This window comes from Schistocerca gregaria, chromosome 2, assembly GCF_023897955.1.
Source record: "Schistocerca gregaria isolate iqSchGreg1 chromosome 2, iqSchGreg1.2, whole genome shotgun sequence".
NCBI classification, from domain to species: domain Eukaryota; kingdom Metazoa; phylum Arthropoda; class Insecta; order Orthoptera; family Acrididae; genus Schistocerca; species Schistocerca gregaria.
Window position 1 is genome coordinate 383,892,287 of NC_064921.1, and position 23,261 is coordinate 383,915,547.

The window sequence follows — 23,261 nt, forward strand, 5'->3', positions numbered from 1 at the left end:
TTATTTGGACAGTTGAGTAATGATCTCGTGCTCAAGATAATGTAGCAGATTCTGAAAGTTTTATATTGTCTCATGTTAATGTGACTGTGTAAAATTTTGGATTTTGTTATTCATTCATGGTAATATGAACTTATGTGCAGGTGTACCAGACCTCATTACTTGAAAAGTGTCATATGCATTTAGATTGTCTGTTAAGTACTGTGGAAAACTATTGACAGCAATCAGAACAGTGATACGTGTTTCGCAGGAACTAGTGGACGCGTGAAGAACTGTGATTTATATTGTGAATAATGATGAGCAGTGATAAAAACTGTGATCATGCAACGTTATGAATGCTCTTGGAGTGTCAACGTTAGCAGCAACGCTATGAACGTTGAGTACTGCTGACTGTAATAATAATTAATTTGAACTGATGACCTTCAGTAGTTCGATATGAAGCGTCTCCGCGTGTCAAATTTAACGTGACAACTGTACAGCCAGCCGCGGGAAAACAGTAATGCAACGTTGGCTACGCAGCACGCCGCGAAAATATTTACATTCCGCTTAAGTAAACGAAGCACAATACGGACACTTATACGATTAACGGAGCAGTGTTCAAAATGTGCATATTGTGATAAACTTAAATGTGATTCACTATATTGTGTTTGTAAGTAGGCTGTTTAGGTTTTCTTATTGGTAACGACAATTAGCGCTCTGTATGAAAATCACTGTCTGTGCCGTGTGCAGTCCGTGATTGGTTGGCATTGTTGTAATACTCGCCATTGTAGCGCTGGGCGTTGCGTAGTTGGTGAGCAGCCAGCAGTGGATGTGGGAAGAGAGATGGCGGAGTTTTGAAATTTCCATGACTGGATGTCATGAACTGCTATATACATTATTACTTTTGAACACTATTAAGGTAAATATATTGTTTGTTCTCTATCAAAATCTTTCATTTGCTAACTATGCCTATCAGTAGTTAGTGCCTTCAGTAGTTTGCATCTTTTATTTAGCTGGCAGTAGTGGCGCTCGCTGTAAGTCATTTAAACTACTCGATTCAACTATAATTTTGTCATGTCTAAAACTACATTGAAACTAAACATTTGCATCTTGAGAGTAGCAAATCTACGTGAATTACGTGGACTGATAAAAAAAAATACAGTAGCTAAACTATTTTTTTTGTCAGCCCAAGGGGCATTGTAACATCCACGTGATAAATTTTTGGCTACAGTGCGACCAGAGAAAACTATGCTTGTAACAGTTATAAACATTATCTATTCGACGTATGAAAAACAGTGAAAACTTATAAATATTAATTATTTATATAATATTCTATGATATAATTGGACATATCGAAGTGTATCATTCAAAGACAATGATAATTGTAATTTACTTTTATGATCTGCGTTTGTCTTCCTTTTGTTTTTACCTTTTGTTGGATGGCTTTTGTAGGTTCCGGACGCATATCGAACTGAGGTCTGTTAAGAAATTGTAATTATTTGTTAGTTATTACTTGAAAATAGAGTTTATTATTATTATTATAAATATGAGTGAATAATCATTTGTAACTTTAATTCCTCTATCAGTAAGCATAATCTGTGCTAATTATTTCTTTCCGCTGCAAGGAGCGCAGCGTTTTGTATCGCGTTTTTCTCTGTGTTTTCGTTAGAAACAAATCGAATGTTTGCTTGATGAGGTCTAAATAGTGCACAATATGAAAGTATAGTTTATAGAATTTAATAATCATTTCAAATACTTACTTATTTGGTATAACAATAGAAAGTCTCTATCAATTGTTTGCCGCCATCTTAACAATCATCTCAGCGGGAAATTCAAATTACGCAATTCTGAGGACATAAATGCCGAACGTAATACAAATGTGTAAAAATAAATGTGCATTGGTGGATCCCAATTCATTTTAATGAAAATGATTCGAATCATATTGGTTCTTCAAAAACAGTGGTCATAGCACGATTGTTATAACAAACTTTTCTGGCTGATGTATGGAGCCGAAATTAATTACGCACGAATTGCGATGAATATTGTTTCAGGTAACATACGTCAGTGTTGTGCGTGGCTGATCATTTTAATGATCATGTGCTAATGATAACTGTTTCCATCATAATCCATAGTTGTATAGAATCCGTTGTATGAACTGTGATTTAGTGACACTTACACAACTTACAGACAGCACTTTAACACGACGTTAACTTGGAGTTCTTTAGTAACTTAATCAAATCTTTAGGCGGGATAAAAATTATTTAGTAATTACTCAATGTAATAAAATAAGATTATCATTTCCATTTACAAATTAGTTAAATACAAAACCACTGAATAACGCAGCGAACGCCACATCTGTCAAACATTGACTTTATAATTTCGCATCCCTTTTACATTTAGTTTGAGTGTGGTTGTGTAATTATAAGACTATAATGGTAAGGAATTCATTGACAATGTTTTTATCGAAGATCTTGGACCCAATTGACTGGTAGTACAGCGCTCTACGTATCTTCATTTCCCTTATTTAACATGGTGAGGGACTCTGATTTCTGAATGCTTTCACGTGCATTAGAAGAGAATGTGCATTGTATCTGAGACAGTGTGAACACTTTGCATTTTGCTGGGAGTAGAGATCGGAGACTCAGGTGGAAGTCACAGAACTGGAGTAGCCGTGGCGTCCCAGGGAGTAACAAACAATAGTCCGGCTTTACAGCATCGGCCAACCCAATGCCCCATCGGGGAAGGGGCAAGGACCGGTGTCCCATATTCTGCGGACCATCTTTGTGGATAGGCATCTGCCACCTTACAGAACATTGACCATAGAAAACAATGAACTAACCTCGTGATTTGTGTTTCATAATTCCCGAGGACCTCTGGTGCGAGGCTAGTGCTAGAGACACTAAAACGTGCGTTTGCTATATCAGAGTATGACATCACGAGCAAAGAGCTGTAGTGGACGTTTTTTAGTTGCAGGGTGAGTTTTGACATATGATTTGGAGTCAGACCGCGACGTACCATTACGCCAGTGTTCCCGATGCTGGGGAGAAACCTTGACATTGGGCTGCAGTGTTTTGTATTTTCGCTGTTAGTGACTGACACTGTTTGACGGAAAAAAGAAGAGCGGGGCATCAGTGAGCAAACGTGGAAGGACTGAAGGCTAAATAGAGTGGAGACAGTGTCAACTACAGGGCTGACCACCACTATTTCCTAGTTGGGAGACGCCCAGAGAACGGTGTTGCAGTTGTAACAACATAGCCTCATCTTCTTGAAATAACCTGCACCACAATGCCGTTCATCACGACACTTGAAAATTAAAGTACGGTGAATGTTCGTAGCGGTATCGGCGTACTAGGTCATTCTCATTCGGCAGTTGTGGAATTGCAAAGCACCTGTCTCAAGTTCAACGTTTATGCATTAAATTTATGATGCTTTCAGTTAGCCACCAAGCTTCCAGTCATTGTTATCTGTCAGGAAATAGCGAGTTTCTGAATTGAATTTCAAACCGTCATTTCTGAGGTAACTGGGTATAATTTATCAAGAAGTCGATTAACACTGCTGTACATATAACCACTAATTAGAATTTTCATACAGATAGCATTAGTCCACTGATCGTCTCCTTTTCATGAGTTGTGATTATCTGTGTTTTAATGAATGAACTAGGGTGTTTACATGAAATATTGTTTTTGTCAGACACGTTCTTGTCACAGTGAATTATTGTGTAATTCCCTACTTTAGGGTCCATGCCTGGGTCCTAAGAATCTTGTTCTGCATCAGAAGTTGTGCACATTAAATTCATACTATAGGTCTTAATGCAGTGGCCTGCCCACGGTTGGTTTTCTGGGCTAGGGAAGTTTCGCATGGAGACGGAGTTTCGCAAGTAGACATCTTATGTCTTTAAAATCTACTTTGATTACTTCTTCTATCGCAGCAGACGACTCCTCCCTCTCGTAGAGGCCTTCATGTATTCTAGATTCCTACTTGCTCTTCTTCTACCGAACAGTGGAAGTCCTCCTGCATTCTAAGTCGTGACATCTTTGTTTTAATATCTCAGAAGGCTCTTATAAGTTTTCTGTGTTCCGAAACTGTTCATCCAATGACCATTTATTTTTCAAATTCTTCACAGCAGCCTTTTCGCCTTAGCTTTCCTGCTCTTCCTATTTGTTTTATTGTTGTATTCCTGTCCATCCCGAGTATTTTTGAAATGTCTTTTTCCGTAAATGTGTTGATGTAATTCGTTTGTTACCCAAGGTACCTTCTTCATACTTACCTCTCTATGTTTCTGTGATTGCCCTTTTCATATACATGAATTTTTCTTTAAGTGCCTACTATGGTAGTCAGTATCTAGAACCTCAAAGAACTTGAAACGTCCATTATCATTCTTCAGTACTTTAGTGTCTCACTTCCTCGCACGTTGATTTTTCTGACCTTTGTCTTTAACTTCAGCATGCTCTTCATCATTACCAAATTGTCAACTAATCTTATATCTGCTCCTGGGTACACGTCACAATCCAGTGCCTGATTTTCGAATTTCGATCTGGTATTTTTTTGTTTACAGGCCCTTTCCAGGTATATCTGCTTCTCTTGTGATCTTTGAAAAGTGTATTCACTGTTATAACTTAAGTTTACAACATAACTGTGTCAGTCTTTCCCCTCCCTCACTGCTACTACCGAGTCCATATTCTCCAGTAAGAGGAGAGTAACCACAGACAAAGCCATCGATAAACCACGCGGTTCAGTAATGGAGGGGTAGTGTTTAAAGGTGTAGCAAGTAGCTGATGCTTGGTCAAATCAGGAAAAATAAAAAAGGGTGCAATTTGCAGGAAAAATGAGGAAGATTTCTATCAGGTAGATGTGGTACCACGTACATCAAATAATGACCATAATGAAATACGGAACCTTTGCTTTTCAATGGTGGGATCATTAAAACAATAATTCAGTTGGTTTGATAAGCTAGTTTGTTACTGCGAATGACATTTGGGTACAACACTTTCAGCTGTAAGGTTGTGCCATCAGGTACACGTTTATTTTTCGTGTGTTCATGTGGCTACGTTGAAGGATCTTCCAGATACACCAAATATAACTAACGGGGACACTACGAGATGTCCTTCTACCATCGTGGTGCGTGGCAAAGTAACACGATTATACAAGGCGGAAACTCGACATGAGAGCTCACTGTGCATGGCTTATAGTAATGTGTTCCATTGCTGGAGAAACTACTTCATGAAACACGAAGTTAGATCAGAATTTTCGGTAAAGCTCGCATTTGGAAAGAAAACTGACCGTATTGTTTCCACAGCAACCATCCCGGCATTTCCCTCAGTCATTTTAGGAAAACCGCGGAAAATCCAAATTTGAACCGACGTCCTAAGTGCTTTACCAAAGTACCACTTCTCTCGGCGCTTTTAGAAGCCAGCGTTCGGCAGCGGTGTCGGTGATGGGATGCCTAGGGCGTTCTACGTACTTTAAATCGTATTAGATGTAGCGTCTTATCCTCGTCTCGTCTCGACAGTCCACAATATATCGTCAGGCATCATTGTGCATCAGACTCATCCAGAAAAGTGAACATATAATTTTGCAATACGTCATCCTCATAACCTAAACCACTCGTACTAACCCCGCCATTGTTGCTGATCTAATTTCTGGACCTCTCCATGCCAGTTCATACTGTGAAATTTCATTTAGTTCTGCCTAATTACTGCAAAATTCATCTACGTACTGTAGTCGAGTCTTGGTCTACTGCCACATCCCTCCAGAACTACTGCAGTGTACATTCATATTTAAACCTGTTTACTGTAGCCAGGCCTTAGCCTCTCTCTAAGATCCCCTCCCGCTATCCGACCTTCATTCCCACGATTATCTACTGAACTGTTATCTGACATCTCAGATGTAGTTTACCAACTTATCTCCGTTTTTTGTCGATTTGTGGTATAAAGATCTTTACTCTCCAATTCAGTTGAGTGACTATACACATGGTAACCGACCCGCAGATGACGTCTGTAGCATTCTTATACAAAATCGCATTTCAAAGTACTCCACTTCCTTATTGTGAGTACTCTTTATTTTGGAAGTATCACTTTCAAGTAATTCTAAGAGATTGAAATTGGATGTTCTGGTGTATGTGGAAAATTGAGCTGATTGGACAAGATACGTTGACGTCGTCCACAAAACCGGCTAGGAAAGAAATACACCGAAAACGCCAAGGACAGGGTGGTAGGACATTTTTTAAGGAAGGAAGGATAACTTCAGTTGTAGAACTTCACTGGAGTAGTGTTTCCCAAAATTTCTGAGATCATTACCCATTGGTGTTACCAGATATTAGCTATTAGCGACCCAACCCCCTCGCCCTATCATCATCAACTTTAGCACCTAACTAGACTTCAGAATGAAAAAGAATTTTCAATCAACGCTTCTGTTTTTAAAATGATGAAAGATAAGTGGTGTATTCTGTTTAGGTTTTTTTTTAACATGAACTAGCAACTCTTGTTGCAAGCATATTCTACCTCCCCACTTAAAACCAACCATGTTGAAACCACTTGGTTACTGGACTCTATAATTCTAAACTAACAGATACTGGAAGACTTCGGGCAAACAGTGCTTCGTGTTTGACCGCTGCCGTTCACAGTAAGAATAATGTGTAGGTCCTACGACAGTAGTAGCTTTTACTTAATTACCGTTGTGTGTCAGCTACTTCGTTTATGTGTTTTCGAAGTTGATAGTGAAGAAATATCTTGTCCACTGAGGGAACCAGCTGCACTAGTGAGACATTTAAGCATATGTGACTTACGTTCTCAGTCATAGATATATGACACGAAGTATGTCTGTAGTGGGTTGATTAAGCGAGAAAGATGTTCGTACGTTCGTTTCACAAGCTGTGATATCGCCACATTGTGTCACACGCTGTTACTAGTGTTCGTAAAGAATGTAATTATTGGTATGAAACCAGTAATTAAGTATTATGAAATAGTACTAATTGCAGTGATATTTTAGATATGATTTAATTTCGTGACCGAAACACAAATGAACGTTTCTCATTTTACCCCTCAGAAAATTTCATTTTACCGCTTAGGCGGTAACCATCCCCAGATTGCGAACCGCTATACTAGACGGCGCTGTATGAAGAAAATTTATAGAGGAAGACAGAGATCAGAATAAGTACAACAAAGAAATAAATAACCAAAGCTGCTGCGAGTAGGTGTAAAAAAAAATGGCTTTGAGCACTATCGGACTTAACTTGTGAGGTCATCAGTCCCCTAGAACTTGGAACTACTTAAACCTAACTAACCTAAGGACATCACACACATCCATGCCCAAGGCAGGATTCGAACCTGCGACCTTAGCGGTCGCGCGGTTGCAGTCTGTAGCGCCTAGAACCGCTCGGCCACACTGGCCGGCGAGTATTTGTTACTCTGAGATGAAGAGATTTACAGAAGGAAGGAAATTGTGGGGAACTGCATCAAAATTGTAGGAAAACTAATGACCAAAATAGAAAATAGGGAAAAACAATCCCTTTTTCAGAAAACTTTTTCTTGCTGTCGGTCTTCCTTTCGTATCCTTCTTTAATGTGCCTTTGTCAGGTAATTTGCTGCCCAAATAATAAAACTCGTCTACTACTTTTACTATACCTCTGTACACATGAAATTGTGCGGTACGTGCTCCGAATGTAGTTTCTCCCCAAACGAGAAACCTGGCGCTCCCATATAGCTTTTTTCCCAAGATATTGAGAGAACTGTAAAGCGTACGACAGCAGAACAAAGTGATCACGCCTCTAGATTTACCTTCGAGGGTAAGCTACGGCTCACCCATAAACAAGAGTTACCCTGATGATGCACATCACACTCTTATGTACCTTCGTCTGAGCTGACTGTATCTGGTGTGTAGACGAACAATGTGTTGAAACCGATGACAAAAAAATTGCGGGAGATGAGTAACCCAAAAGCTTTCTCGTAGCCTCCGGGTTGGAAGGGTGGCGAGCTACATGGATGTCTTAACGGAACCAAGGGAAGATAACGATCCTGCCACCAGATGGTAACTCTCTGTCGATCTTCCACTGAAGTTAGCTTCTTTCAGTATTGTTGCGGGTAATTATGACTCCGGGCCAACTCGTGTTCCTATGGCCAGTATTTACACTGACAGTGACCTGACCACCCTGAATGACGTCCACATGTCTTGCTTTAGCTGTACTGCTTCCCTTTTTCTAGAACTCGGATAACGTGTAGAAAACACACACTGTATGCCACCAGAACCATTACTCTCAAGATCTCGGTTAATGGAGCGATGTGTCACATTAGTTGAGACAATGGAGTCTTAGTCTGGAGGACAGTACTATAAATGCCGATTCGGCCATTCAGAACCATATTTTCATTGATTAATTTAGCTCATGTAAGGGTACCGTTGAACTCCTTCTAATTCCTTCCCCCACGTCGAGCATGTGGTTGATCTCTAATTATTTCGTCATCGACGGGACATCAAACCTTAACATCCTTGTTCCCTCCAAAACCCTGCATCCATGTACATTATCTGATCAGGTCTGCGCCCATCGAACCCTTTGCAACGGCTTGAAATCTACTGAGGATGAACTGCACGCTGTTCTTCCTCAAGAGCCGAAATCAGGGAAGTATTGATGTATCACTCTGGTGGTCTGGAGCGTACTGGACGTTCTATCTCATTCCAAAGATGTTCCACTGTTTCCGTTCCGGAATCTGGGCAGGCCGGCCCACTTCAAGAATGTTACTGTCCACAAATCATTGCCTCACCGATGCTACTATGTGACGAGGTGCACTGTCATAATGATACACGCAATAACTGTCTCCCATGTGTTCCTCTACTGTAAACAGTACATAATGATATAAAATGTGTTCATATCCTTCAGCATTCACCGTTTTCTTAAGATCAATAAGATGACCACTCTTTCCAGTGACGTAGCTATTGACACCAATTCAAGCGTCACTCAGCATTCACTACAGAAATGTGCAGCTTATAAGGAGCTTCTCGACAACTGTACTACATTCCTTTTAACTCTCAATGCACAGTCATTGGGCTGGTTGCGCAGTCATTGCGTGGGACTGCTGGTTGCATTTTGGAGCTCACGTATGAGTCGTTCTACTGATTTTACAGACACCCTCCGCAGTGACGTATGGTGCCTGTCCATCAGTACGTAAGGTCTACCTTTTCTTGGATAAGCTGTGGTTGTTTCTTCGCGTTTCCGTTTTACAATCACATTTTCAGCAGTGAATTTGGGCCACTCCGGAAGTGCTGAAATGTCCTTGTTGGATGTATTACTCAGGTGACGTCGAAGGACTAGTTCACGCTAGAAGACACTGACCTTTCCTGACCAAAATAGTGTGCACTTACTGCTTCTCGACAGAAACTTCTTTCACACTGACGTCTCGTGTATGTAGTAAACTGACAGAGGGAGCTGTTGATCAGATAACGTACGTGAAAAGTTTGAGTCCCTTCAGTATCACTGCACTACTGGCCATAAAATTGCTACCCCAAGAAGAAATGCAGATGATAACGGGTATTCATTGGACAAATATATTATGCTAGAGCTCACGTGTGATTACATTTTCAAGCAATTTGGGTACATAGATCCTGAGAAATCTGTACCCAGAACAACCACCTCTGGCCGTAGTAACGGCCTTGATACGCCTGGGCATCGAGTCAAACAGAGCTTGGATGGCGTGTACAGGTACAGCTGCCCCTGCAGCTTCAACACGATACCACAGTTCATCAAGAGTAGTGACTGACGTATTGTGACGAGCCAGTTGCTCGGCCACCATTGAACAGACGTTTTCAGTTGGTGAGAGAGCTGGAGAATGTGCTGGCCAGGACAACAGTGGAACATGAGTGTATAATACAACCTAAGGAATATTATGTATCTTAATGAACCAAAAATAATTACTGGAAGCAAAAACATATCTCTTCCGAAAGAGCAGTCTTTTCGTCCAACAGGAGTGTATACGTCCACATCTTTTAGGAACTTTAGTAGGTCGTTAGAAGTTTTCCCTGTGTATCCTAAATGTTGAGCAAACCGTATTGCTCTGTCTGTTGCATTCCTAGGAAATGCCCACGGATTTAGTGCTGACCCACTCATTGCTATAGCATTCTTGTAAAGACCTGATGAGAAATGAAAGTTACCAATTTCTTCTTGTAATCACACGGAGAAATAGAGCAGACATACTTTTATTTTAATAAAATCATTTACTTTCGGTCTAACAGACTATTATGAATAGACACTGAATTTGTTATATATATTAATATCAGTTACTATACTTCCTATCCAGTTATACAATTGTGTGTATTATAGTCCCAACATCAAGTGTATTAAGTTAAATTTCATCAACCAAATATTTTAATTTTAGAGGTATAATGACTGATGATTTACAAAAATGAAAATAGTGTATGCATATAACTTCGACTGCTGCAGTATCATGCTAAAGGCTGCAAACACAAAATAACGTTCATTATTTCGTCGTTAGCCAGAAAAGAATTGGTATTAAACAGTTTGGTGTATTTCGATCATTCACTATTTACAATGAAGAGTGTATTGCTCCGAGAAAGAATTAGTTGTGCCAAAGGTTCAGTTTAACACGTAATTACAACCATGTTGTGATACATTTGTAAGTCAATAAATATATAGTACATTTATGCGGTTAATATTCTTTTGACAATGATAGGCCATAGTTCAAAAGGCACTGCTCCTTCATTTAACACTGTCTTTTATGACAGTTGTATAAATGGATAAGATTCAAAGAATAAAGCAGTATGTTTCATTCCATTATTGATATACTTCAAAATCATTTGACATTTATAAATTGTAAATGAAATAATTCTCTTCCTTTGAATTGTTAATCACACAAAACTAATGCCACAACTAAAGGAACTCGTATCAGTGATGGCAACATACGTAACGGTGCACCTGGGACGTGAAGCACTGTGACAATACTCGGATGATATGGTCTAAATTTTAAGCCCCTACTGGCGTGCCATTTGAAATGTTAATTACCAGTGTTGATTTTTAGTGAGAGACAACATGTGTATGATACTGAAAAATCTCACGATATCCAGAGAGCATTCCGTAACATGTCCTAAGACATTCGGACATACAATGACATAAACAAACGGAACACGAAGGAGGAGTTGTTAAGTGTTTCTTCATCAGGAAGATGAAGTCTAATGAAATATCGTGCCAGTAGCATAATAGTGGCGCTAGTAACGCTGCTGTGAGGATCCAATTCCGGCTTGTCATAAATACACATTGTAAAAGCCGTGAGCGTTACTCACCGTTGAGAATGGGGTCGGTGAGTTGATTTTAGTCAAGACTGCCTTCACGGAGACAAAGATGCCATTATCTGCACCGCATTGAGTCTGAACACGGTCTTGTAATAGGGCTACGAGAAGCTGGGCCCTTCTCCTGCGATACTGCAGAAAGACGTAGCAGGAATATATCGACTTCCATGATTGCTGGCAGCTGTGGTCACGATAACGTACAGTCGAAAGAAGAGCGGCCACAGACAGCCACGCGGCACTACCGGGAGAGAATACTATCTTGTTCGACATATGGCTTGACACAACGAACTATTACAAATCGGTTACAGCTCCGAAACAGACGCCCTGTGGCGTGCTCTTCACTGATACCAACCAGCCGTCGTTTGCGACTTAGGTCGTGCCAAGCCACAGCTCATTGGGGGGCAAGGTGGAGGTCTGTTATGTTTTCTTATGAACACCGCTTCTCTTGCCTGACCAGTGATGGCCGTGTGTTCGTTAGGAGACTAGTTCAGCGTCTGCAAACAACTTGTCTGCGTGCTAGACACACTGGACTTACACCTGGAGTTATGATGGGGTGAGATTTCGTATGACAACAGTAGCACTCCCGTGATTATACCATACACCCTTACTGCAGAACTGCACGTCAGTCTGGTGATTCGAACTGTCGTTCTGCGACTCACGAACAGATTTCCAGAGGGTGTTTTCCAACAGAATAACTCTCCCCCACACACCGCTGTTGTAGCCCAACATGCTCTACAGAATGTCGACATGTTGCCTTGGCCTGCTCGATCGCCACGTCCGTCTCCAGTCCAGCACATGAGCGACATCATCGGACGACAACTGCAGCGTCATCCCAAACGGTATTAAGTTCCACATTGACCGACCAAGTGCTACAAGTATGGATCTCCATTATACAAAACAAACATCCGGCTGATGTACAACACAATACAAGCACGTTTGCATGCCTTCATTCAGTATTCTAGCTGTTGCACCGGTTATTAATGTACCAGCATTTTATCTTTGCAATGGCTTATCTCACGTTTACATAACCCTGTGGTCCTGAAATGTTAATCACTTAAATATGTTTCCTATATCAATGTATTCTATAGTTTCAATCCTCAACATTAATTATAGTTTCTTGTCGCTCTCCTTTAGCGTCAGGTTATATACGCATTTTAAACAACGGTTTCACGCGCATAACCTATCAAAATAGCAATGGTGTGCATCAATTTACATGCCTTTGCTCATGGGAGACAGTGTGTGGTAATGAATAGATGCCCCTCCAGCACTTTGTCCGAAGATGGTTACTCCATCTGGATCTCCACCAAACGCCGCTATGTTCCTCTGTACCCAACGCGGAGGCTCTGTCTGGTCCTTAAGGCCCATGTTACCAGGGACCATCTCATCGCCGGTACTCAGGAAACCTACGGAAAAACACCAATACTTGTAGTGAAAGAATAAGCTGAAGCGACTGATGTATTTAATGTTGTAGCTTCAGCTAATAATAAGTTACAATAGAATTTTATAGAACTAGACACAGCAGTAACTTGAGTACTTTTTCGAAGAGTTCTGCATAAGCAAATTAAGCAAAAATTTTAATTTTGTAGATTCGTTGCAACTGCCCTCTTCGCCAGAATATGAGTCTGATATGAGGTCATTGGTCACGTTTTGCCGAAGCTTGAATTCTACCTTATTTACAAATCTATACTAATTACCGTAGTTCAGTTAACCTAACACACGAATCCGATAGCTGTAATTACTTTGACTACAAATAGTGGTTAAATTTAGTATTACGAAAGACACTTGAGACGAACAGATGAAAGCTGTACAGTACGTTAAGCCACATTTTTCATAATTTTAACAATCTTATTACTACAATATCAGCTGTAGTAAGAAATAGGACTGAAGGTAATCTTGGCAGAGATCAGTGTTGCTTTAAGACCTAAGATAATACATGCGTCAGTATAATAACAGAAAGAAACTAATAGAAATAAGGATTATACGGCTTGCCTGAAACAAAGCTTTTAGTGAAGTATGTTAGCAGCAACTTCCAAACATAATGAAAGAAACAAGTATGAAGACAGAGGAGTTGTTTGAAGTTTTTAAAAGAAAGAATGCGCAACTGCGATATGCGTGCGTAACGAACAGGTGAAAACTGAAGGGAGGTGATTCAGGGGTCCTCACAATCACCTGACTCAAATATAGTGATAGAGTTTGAGAAATCATTCCAAAAGTGTGAAAAAATACTGTCTTGAGAAGTAAGACAGTAATAGTCGGTTGCAAGCGCAAAAGGGCATTTAGTTGTTCATCACAAACTTAAGACATTGCCACTTTTTAAAAACAGAAAATTTCTGATCAAGTAAATTTAGGGCATGCTAATACATATGGTGAGGACTTTTATATGAGCTGTAATACTGAGTGGAAGCGCAACGGAACAATTTGAATAGCAGAGAATAACGCCAAGTAAGGCTCTGAGCGGATCCTAGGAAATACTAAGAACAACGTGAGTGGACAGAACAGTCTCCGAAGTGTGGATTTGAATGAACAATCTGGCTTATGTAGTACTTAAACAACTACCGGCCGGAGTGGCCGTGAGGTTCTAGGCGCTACAGTCTTGAGCCGAGTGACCGCTGCGGTCGCAGGTTCGAATCCTGCCTCGGGCATGGCTGTATGTGATGGCCTTAGGTTAGTTAGGTTCAATTACTTCTAAGTTATAGGTGACTGATGACCTCAGAAGTCGCATAGTGCTCGGAGTCATTTGAACCATTTTTGAACTTAAACAACTAGGGTATTAACGAGGATGGGTTGTGTATTAAAAGTGAAGACGGAAGGAAGAATGGCAATAAACCATAGTAATGGACGACACTGGTTGATGTAAATGAACAGCTGGTTGAAGAAAGACTACTTTAGAGATAGCATGTAAGCAAACACCAACCGCAACATATTTCACGTAAACAGAACACGATAAAAGGAAATGATGTGTCCAAACGCACTGTTATGGCCAACTGCAGCTGTAGAAGTCGACCTACACTGCTTCTCGTAAAGTAAGAACAGTAATAAAGATAGCATATGACAACGGAAAAGACTAAAGTAGCCGTTAAAAGGAAGCACGTTCAGCTTCGTATAACGACTGGTCCCATATATTCATAGAAGTGCAAGACTTGCCCTGGAACAAGGCTCATTAGCGTTAATTTAAAAGCAAAGATCGTATGATTTCCTAATATCGTAATATTAATCGAGAAGGTTAGGTTAGTTACCTAGTATTCCCAGACGATAATTTATGCTGACAATTACGACATCGTTGTGCACGAAGTAGTTAGGTATAGTTCCGTGACCATATTCTCCTGTAAAGCATCCACCGTGAATCCGAACCATCACGGGTTTCAGAGTTGGATTTGTAAGGCATCCTGCACAAACATACAAACTAACTTAATTCCATTGTATCATACAGTATGCAAATAAAATGTCACACATACGTCTTCATTATTACTTTGCTTGTAATTTAGTCTTAAAAACCTAAGAAGCTTACACTTTAAAATTTATCGAGAACGCCTACATTAGAAAGCTGATGGGCGACACCTAATAAGCAAAGGATAGTAGGTATCGCCTAAATGAATGACTTTTCACATAATGGGAGTGTCTATAGCCTCTACATATCGTATGAAACATCTGTACAAAGTAATACTTAGTAGAATAAATATCCGATGAAACGCTAGAGACGTCGAATAGGGAAGGAACCTACATCGGAAGGTAAATTTCACTATTTACATTATACCTCCTACATTCTACATCCCTCAAAAGAAAGGTCAACAGAAATGTGTTGACCTATTGTGAAGAATGCCCGATTCTTTCAATAGAACGGTGTTACTGGAAAAGTTGGTAAAATAAATGTAGCTTTAGTGAGAAATTATTTACTTTTTGCATCTCAAACATTTACCGTATATGTACACCTGGCTACTTTATTTTCAGTATGCAAATAAAAGTTCCAATCCACTACACCCATATAATATACTATAGATTTCTTCGTCGCCACGAGCAGAAAATATTTATTTATTTACAAGTTATATTTACAAGTTATCTCTTAAACTTCGGTAGCGTTCAGAATGCGAAGTACGACGTACACATTAGCTTGCAGTTATTGTGCTAAATTAGTGTACTTAACTGCTATGTAATACCTACCCCTGGTCCATAAACATTGAGGTACAGACAGTCTTCGTCACCGGACGCCTCGTTATCCCTGTACTGTGGGTACTTGGATCCCACCTGCAAGGCGTCCCGAACACCAGACCATGCTGATTTTGGCATCGGCGGCTGGCGAAACAGAAATGTAACTATAAATCTAAAGTACATTGTGAGCTGTCAGCCGGAGAACGCGTGAGGAATTTAAGTAAAACAGAAAGAACATGGGACTGAACCCTGTGAAAACGTAGGTATGGCGCACAGGATAAGAACAGTACGAGTAGCAATTCTTTGTAACTGCAAATATGCCCAATAATTCGCTTCATTGTCTCATCGTCGTCTCATTTGGTTAACGATTCACGAAGAGTGACTATATTATGATTCTGTACAAGTGATTAATGTTAGTAAGCATCGATGTTATAGCTTCCATGAACTGGAAATAACTGCCATTTAGTTGCAGAATATATATTTACTAGACCTCCCCATAGTTTCGACAGTCATGAAACTGCATCTTGAGAGGCTACTGTGTATACAATAACATACTATTTATATCCGATGTGGGAGTCGTTGATTCTGTCTAGTACATGAGTGTGTCATCACCACTGAAAATACATAATTTAAAAGTAGTATGTCTCTACTGTAGAGTTTGTCTAGAAACTTTTAAACCCACATTTGACAATGGACCCAACAATATTTAAATATATCTAAATACGAAGCGTGGCATCGAATCGTACAGGGTGAAATAGCCACGGCGGTGGCGCATGTCACTACCTAATACTTTAAATCATGAATTTCGATTATGATTAAGTGGATGACACACACATGTATTAGTCAACGACTCGTACATCGGATGTAGATAATATATGATTCTAGCAACAATATCTGCTGAAGAAAACTTTTTTTTTTCGAAACTGTCGAAACCATAGTCAAGGTTTAGTAAATCTATTTTTTGCAACCAATTGACTATTATTTACAACTGACATGAAGCTCTTGCATGCACAGGTGATCAAGCGTAGGCATGTTTAAATCATCCATGTTACGTTAGCAACTGGCAGTGAGAGATGACGCTTTGGTTTCTAGCGCTCATACTCGATGAAATGCGCTCAGGAATCAGATTACAAATTCCTAAAGAAATTACCCCATGTCCGAAAGAAAAATATCTCTAGCGCTGCTGCCTTCGGCGTTCCCCCCATAAGAGATAGACGTTTCCGATCTCCAGATTTAGTTTCGTGCCAGTCACCCGGTCCTAAATTTCTGTCTTCTATTAATTACTGGAGGTATTTGCCCCATCTTAGCGCTGGTCTTCCTCACCTTTTTCTGCCAGGCGGCTCGCAGTTTAAGTAGAAGGAGATTAGTGTTTAACGTCCCAACAAAACCGAGGTCGTGAGAGTCGGAGCACCAGTTTGATCAGAGAACGATGGAGAAGGAAAGTGGCAGTGCTGTTTCGACGGATCCATCCCGGCATTTGTCTTAAATTATTTAAAAAGATCACGTTACACCTAAATCAGGATGGTCGAACGTGGGTTTAAACCGTCTTCCTCCCGACTGCGCGTCCAGTGTGGTAACCACTGCGCTACCTCGCTATGTTGCTCCCGTCCTTTGGCCAATTCTGTGTACGTGTCCATACCCCTGAAGCGCTCTATTCTCCGTAGCTTTTGTTATGCAGTACATTATTTTCATTCGGTTCCATGCCGTCTCATTTCCTATTCTATCATGCCACTGCAACTCTACACACTCATATTGTCAATCTCCTCTGTTACCGTTTTCTCTCTAATTTTCCTTGTTTCAGGTCACATTTCACCTCTATACCGAACTATTGTCCCCACAATCTGGGAAATATGCTTTTATCAGTGTCCCGCTGTATATAATTACTCCATATTATCCCAAGCAAAGCTTTAGTAGCCCTCAACATAGAATCACAGAACCATTTGTTGCAAATAATTGTTTGCTACAATGACCTAGGTTTCGACACTTCTACGGATATCTTGAGGATTAAATTTTGAGAAACCCAATAAAATAATACATAAAAAATTAAGTACGACAACAATCCTTAATGAAGATGACAATTACTGCGAAGTAAAAAGGTTAATTACGTAACAGTACATTGCGAGAAAGCAATTGTCAGAATGAAGAGCAGATGTGCTCAAATCAAAAAATAAAACACGTAGCCTCTGGCAGGTGTGCCTGGCTAGGACCATCAGATTGATCGATCCAGTGGCTTGCATTGCTGCCACGGAAACAACGCAAGTTACGCGCCTGCTTTCGTAGCTCTCTTCTCTAGTTGGTGTTCTTGAACAATATACTTGTCACCTGTGCCGCAGTTAGATATTTTTACTGACCGAAATGTTTGTAGCTTCTGCAGGATTTTATTTTCCCTTTCCCTGTGTTACGCCATGCATGTATCCCAGTCTTGTCCGTATTTATTCCCAAACCCCTATTGCTACATTCCTCTTTTAGCTTCATCTGCGCGTATTCCATATCATCTTCATGTTGAGAGAATATTGCATGGTCATCCGCAAATAAAAGAAAGTGAATATTATCATCACCATTCTTTATTCCCATGCTGGAGGATTTCCTGTACCAGCCATTCACTGCTTGTTCCAAATAAATATTTCGAGTAAACTTCTTTCAAATCATAATCACTAATCAATACTGTCATCATTTCGCGGCCCTGTCAGCAACTGTATAAATATTAAATTCAAATTTAACAGCCTCATTTGCGGAGTTACCTAGATTTACCTAGGTTTCAATTGGGATAACCCAACCTTCTTCAGAATTACACTTACTAATGTTTGTCCATAATGGACATTGTCAAACTAAAAATGCAAATACTCCAAGTGTGGTCTTATTTTAAAAACTTAACTGAAGCTGCCTCAGCCCCCACTTCCCGACCGCGATGCGGCAGCCACGAATGTTGTACTGTAACTGACGACACTTGGTGTATTTGCATTTTCAGTTTGACAATGTCCATTATGGACAAACATTAGTAAGTGTAATTCTGAAGAAGGTTGGGTTATCCCAATTGAAACCTAGGTAAATCTAGATAATTCCGCAACTGAGACTGTTAATTTTGAATTTAATAATCACTAATTTTGTGTTCATGTACAAATTTTCTTAGCAACGCGAATCCACTTTTCTCTAACATTAAGCCTTCTCATTCCTTCCCATCGTAGCCGAAGACCACTTTGCAGTTCAATGAAAGCCGATACTTAATTTTCTATTGTTTTACTCACAATACTATAGGACAGCCCAGCTGTTGGTGGGATAACACTTATTCCTCTATAATTGGCGCAAAACTTCCTGTCATTTCTTTGTATACCGAGTAGATACGTGGCAAATACCTTTCCATTTTGTACCGCCTCTACTTTCCCAATAATTTTCTAGCTATATCTTACTATCACACTTCTTCCTTCAAATGGTTCAAATGGCTCTGAGCACTATGGGACTCAACTGCTGTGGTCATTAGTCCCCTAGAACTTAGAACTACTTAAACCTAACGACATCACACACATCCATGCCCGAGGCAGGATTCGAACCTGCGACCGTAGCAGTCGCACGGTTCCGGACTGCGCGCCTAGAACCGCGAGACCACCGCGGCCGGCACTTCTTCCTTACTTCGGAAGTTCCTGTTCGTAAGGCTTTACATATGCTTTAGACAGCGCTGCTTTCAAATCCTCCTCCTATATTTCTGTGTTTCCTTCTCATTTGTAGGTTTTTACTTTTTTCTTTTATTATATAGGTATAATTCCATAGGATCAAATTGAGTGGCAAATGGTCATGGAACGTGTCAGCACTTGAAATTGCAACGGAAAGTAATAACAAATAAGGTAAAATGTTTATTAATCCTAAAAAGACAACGATCTGTAAGTTTATGTAAAGCCAATCAGCAATTTAACTTAGGAATTAACTTAATTTTTTAAGAAACTCCTCGACACAATTGAACGAGTGACCCAAGAGAAAACTCTTCAGTTTGGATTTGAAAGACCTTGGACTACTGCTAAGATTTTTAAATTCTTGTGGTAGTTTACTGAAAACCGATACAGCAGAATACTGCACGCCTTTCGGTACAAAAGTCAAGGAGCTGCTATCCAAATGCAGACTCGATTTCTGTCTAGTATTAACAGAGTGAAAGCTTCTAGGTCTTAGGATCAAGCTGATACCGATAACAAGAAACGGTTTTAAAGAAGATATATTTATGGACAGACCAACGTCACAACCCCCAGACTAATGGAGAGTGGTCTGCAACAGGTTTGCGAACTTACACTACTTATTTCCCGAACTGCCCGTTTCTGAGGCAAAAATACCCTTCGAGAGTCGGAAGAGTTACTCCAAAACGCAACACCGTACGTAATAAGCGAATGAAAATCTACAGAGTAGATTGCTTTTCGTGCCTAACTGTCACTTACTTCAGATACTGTTCTAAGTGTAAAAGTGGCAGCATGAAGCCTTTGAACTTGATTCTGAATATGGGCTTTCCGTGAAAGTTTGTCTTTCTGAACACCTAGAAATTTCAACTATTCAGTGTCACTACTCATATCCCCATTGTTTTTTTTTAATTGTAACATCAGGTTCTGTTGATTGTGTGTCAGAAACAGTAAAAACTGAATCTTATTATGATTTTGCGTCGGTTTATTTTCTACAAGGCATGAATTCATATCTTGAACAGCACTATTGGAAGCAGTGCCAGTGTTGCAGACAACATCGTTCACTGTAGGGCTATTGCCATCGGCAAATAGAGGTATTTTAGAACCACCTGTGATACGACAGGGCGTATCATTTATATAAATAAGGAACAGGAGTGGCCCCAGCACTTATTAACCGTGCCACGCTCTGACCCTACATCATCGCCATTCTAAGTACCGTGGAGAATGACGGTTTGCTGTCTGTTCTGGAAGTAAGAGGTGAACTAATTGTGAGTTACTCGTCGTACTGGATTATGGTCCAAATCTGGAGCAATATTTTGTGATAAATAGAATCAAATGCCTTAGCTAAATAAAAGAAAATTATTGCTAGCTTTCGAAGCCTTTTGTTTATTCCATCCAGTACCTCACAGAGAAAATAGAATATAGAATTTTCAGTTGTTAAACCACTTCTAAAACGAAACTGAACATTTCACATCAAATTATGTGAAATGAAATGATCGGGTATCCTTACATAAACAGCCTTTCTATAATTTTAGCAAACACTGATGGCATAAAAATGGGCCTAAAATTTTCCGCGTAAGTCCATTCTCCCATTTTACAAAGCCACTTTACTACTGGATACTTTAATGTTTCAGAAAATTGACCATTCCGAGACTAAAAATTACAAATACGGATAAGCACAGGGTCAGCATGTGCAGCACAGAACTTCAGTATTCGTCTAGGTACTATCTCATAACCATGACATTCCTTGGAGTTCAATGGTCTAATTACTCAATCCATCTCCCCCTTGTCAGTATTATGGAGAAATATTCCAGTTATCAGTCTCGGAAAGTCATTTTCGAAGAGAGTTACATGATTTCCTGTAGAAACTAGATATTTATGTAATTGACCAGCTATGATCAGAAAGTGATTGTCAAATTCTGTACTTACATCTGATTTACCAGTAACAGAAACATTTTTACTCCGAACTGGTTTTTATCCTCGACCTTTTGGTGATGACCAGACATTTCTTTCGCGACTACCACGTGGTTTTAATTTTATCCTGTGAATTAGCGGTTCTATTTGGGTACCACATACTATTACCTTTCCAATTAATTTTTAAGCACCTTACAATAGTGACTGAAACGCTCTACTGTAGCTGGTTTGTGACTAATTCTAACATTTTGATTTAATTCCGATTTTGTTCAACATGACATCTTTAACTCACTAGTCAGCCACGCAGGCTGCCTTTTGCTGTTAGTAACCTGTTTTGGACGTTCAAATGGAAAGAAACTTTGAAATAGCATCAGAAATGTGTTACGTAAAGCATTATATTTGTCATCTGTGTTATCAGCACCACAAACATCCTAGCGCTCTTGTTCCTTTCCGTATCTTAGAAAGCACTCTATTTCCGTTAGATTAGCATTTGTACATAGTTTGTCGTTATATATAACATTTGAGTAAAAAAACTTTTAATGTCATATTTGTACACCCTGGTCTGAAAGGCAATCACCGTTTTACTAACGGGATGCACTTCTAATAACGAAGAATAAATGAAAATATGGTCTACGGTTGTAGTCTGAATCAGATCATATTAATTTCGCGGATCTTCCATCTTTTTCTTGCACAGTCACACACATAATTAATATTGATGCCAGACGTACGATTATTTCTTGGTACTTCCTGTAAAGTAAACCAAAAACCGTCTCTAGTTTGAGCAGAAACGCTCGAAGTTGAAATGGTTCAAATGGCTCTGAGCACTGTGGGACTCAACTGCTGAGGTCATTAGTCCCCTAGAACTTAGAACCAGTTAAACCTAACCAACCTAAGGACATCACACACATCCATGCCCGAGGCAGAATTCGAACCTGCGACCGTACCGGTCTCGCGGTTCCAGACTGCAGCGCATAGAACCGCACGGCCACTTCGGCCGGCTTTATGACAGCTGAATGTAACAAAGGTATTATGGAGCACAAAGTAGCTCTGTTGGCCGACGCCATTGCTGACAGCTTGTTGATAACAGGTGGATGTAACAGCATATCGATGAGCCACTATGTAGCTCCTCTAGCAGATACCATTGATGACAACTCGAAGTTGAGGCAACTATAAATAACTATAATTAGAAGTTCAGTTTCAGTACATTCAACTGCTCGTGCACGACATTTAAATACCTGTTCAGTGCAGTGCTTTGATACATCTTTGGATTCAAGTTGAATACCGTTTTTTACGCACATGGTCACTCGCCCACTCCGCTAACAACTCCTTGAAAAACAGCCAGCTAATCTGTATCATGCGAAAGAAAATCTCTTAAATGTCGCATTATTGAAGTGGTGCTCTGATATACCAGTAATGTCAGAATCAGTATCTATAAGCAGTTCACTAACTTTCTCTAATACCAGCCCTACCACATTCCCCACAATAAAGGAGAATATTATGCTATCCATTCGTCAGCTGGAATTTTCTTTTATAATGTTCTTACACTCATTACAATGTCTCTTTTTCTAATAAACTTACGTGTTTCGGTAGAGTTCTTATATCTTAATGCTCTACCTATGTTCCTGCACAGCTTCTCCAAATCTTCTTTCCTCTCCATCCTGACAATCATTTTAATCTGTTGCGTAAACCTGAGGAGATTTAAGTCCCTTGACCTCGACATCTTGTCACTCAACCATTTCATATATGCGTTTTTCTATTCCTTATATATTACTTCCACCTCACTGGAAATCTCTCCTACGCGTTTCTCCTCGTTCTTATCCTCTCCGAGGGCTTCTCTTGCTGCTTCTGAAACACTTTCTTTCAAAATAATGTTCTTGTATAGTTATGGGAGCTTCTATCCTTTCCATGTTATTTTTTTTAAAGTCTATTTTGATACTGAATTTTGATGCTATGTTGTGTAAGGGAGTTGGTGTTAAACGTCAGGTCCTTATATTAAGTAAGGACCCCATTGGATCTTCTAATGTGCATTTATGTGTGCCTTTGTACTGAAAGTGGTTTTTTTTCTACAAAATACTCCCGCTCTTTAAATAGACTGAGTAATTTCCTTTCGTTGTCGTTTACTATAGTTTCTTAAAAATGACCTTCAATTCCTCCTTTAGATATTCTTACCCTGCTGTTTAAGTCACCTCTCACTCATTCATTGCTTCCACTACATTCGGAGCTTCTCAAAAACTCCTCACACTATTGAAACGAAACGTAATATTTTTACTGGTACAATTA

At 39.8% G+C, this 23,261-nt stretch overlaps 1 protein-coding gene across 1 annotated transcript; it reads right to left on the reverse strand.

The window, feature by feature from the left end:
* LOC126335788 (venom carboxylesterase-6-like) lies at positions 1–22,701 on the reverse strand. Its single transcript, XM_049999251.1, has 5 exons — positions 22,560–22,701; positions 14,502–14,651; positions 12,483–12,668; positions 9,938–10,092; positions 1–51 (listed from the first exon to the last, which is right to left on the reverse strand). Exons 1-5 carry the CDS (start codon positions 22,699–22,701, stop codon positions 1–3), a joined length of 684 nt encoding a protein of 227 aa, XP_049855208.1.
* Between the last annotated feature and the right edge of the window lie 560 nt (positions 22,702–23,261).

What these genes read in the sequence shown, in the direction of transcription:
- LOC126335788 (XM_049999251.1), bottom strand. Translation starts at nt 22,701, where the DNA reads ATGTCGAGGTCAAGGGACTTAAATCTCCTCAGGTTTACGCAACAGATT. An exon ending in ACTGTCTCCCATGAGCAAAG is followed by an intron (nt 10,093 to 12,482) that starts GCATGTAAATTG and finishes ATTTCTCATCAG; the next exon opens with GTCTTTACAAGAATGCTATA. An exon ending in AGTTCCTAAAAGATGTGGAC is followed by an intron (nt 52 to 9,937) that starts GTATACACTCCT and finishes TAAAACTTTCAG; the next exon opens with AATCTGCTACATTATCTTGA.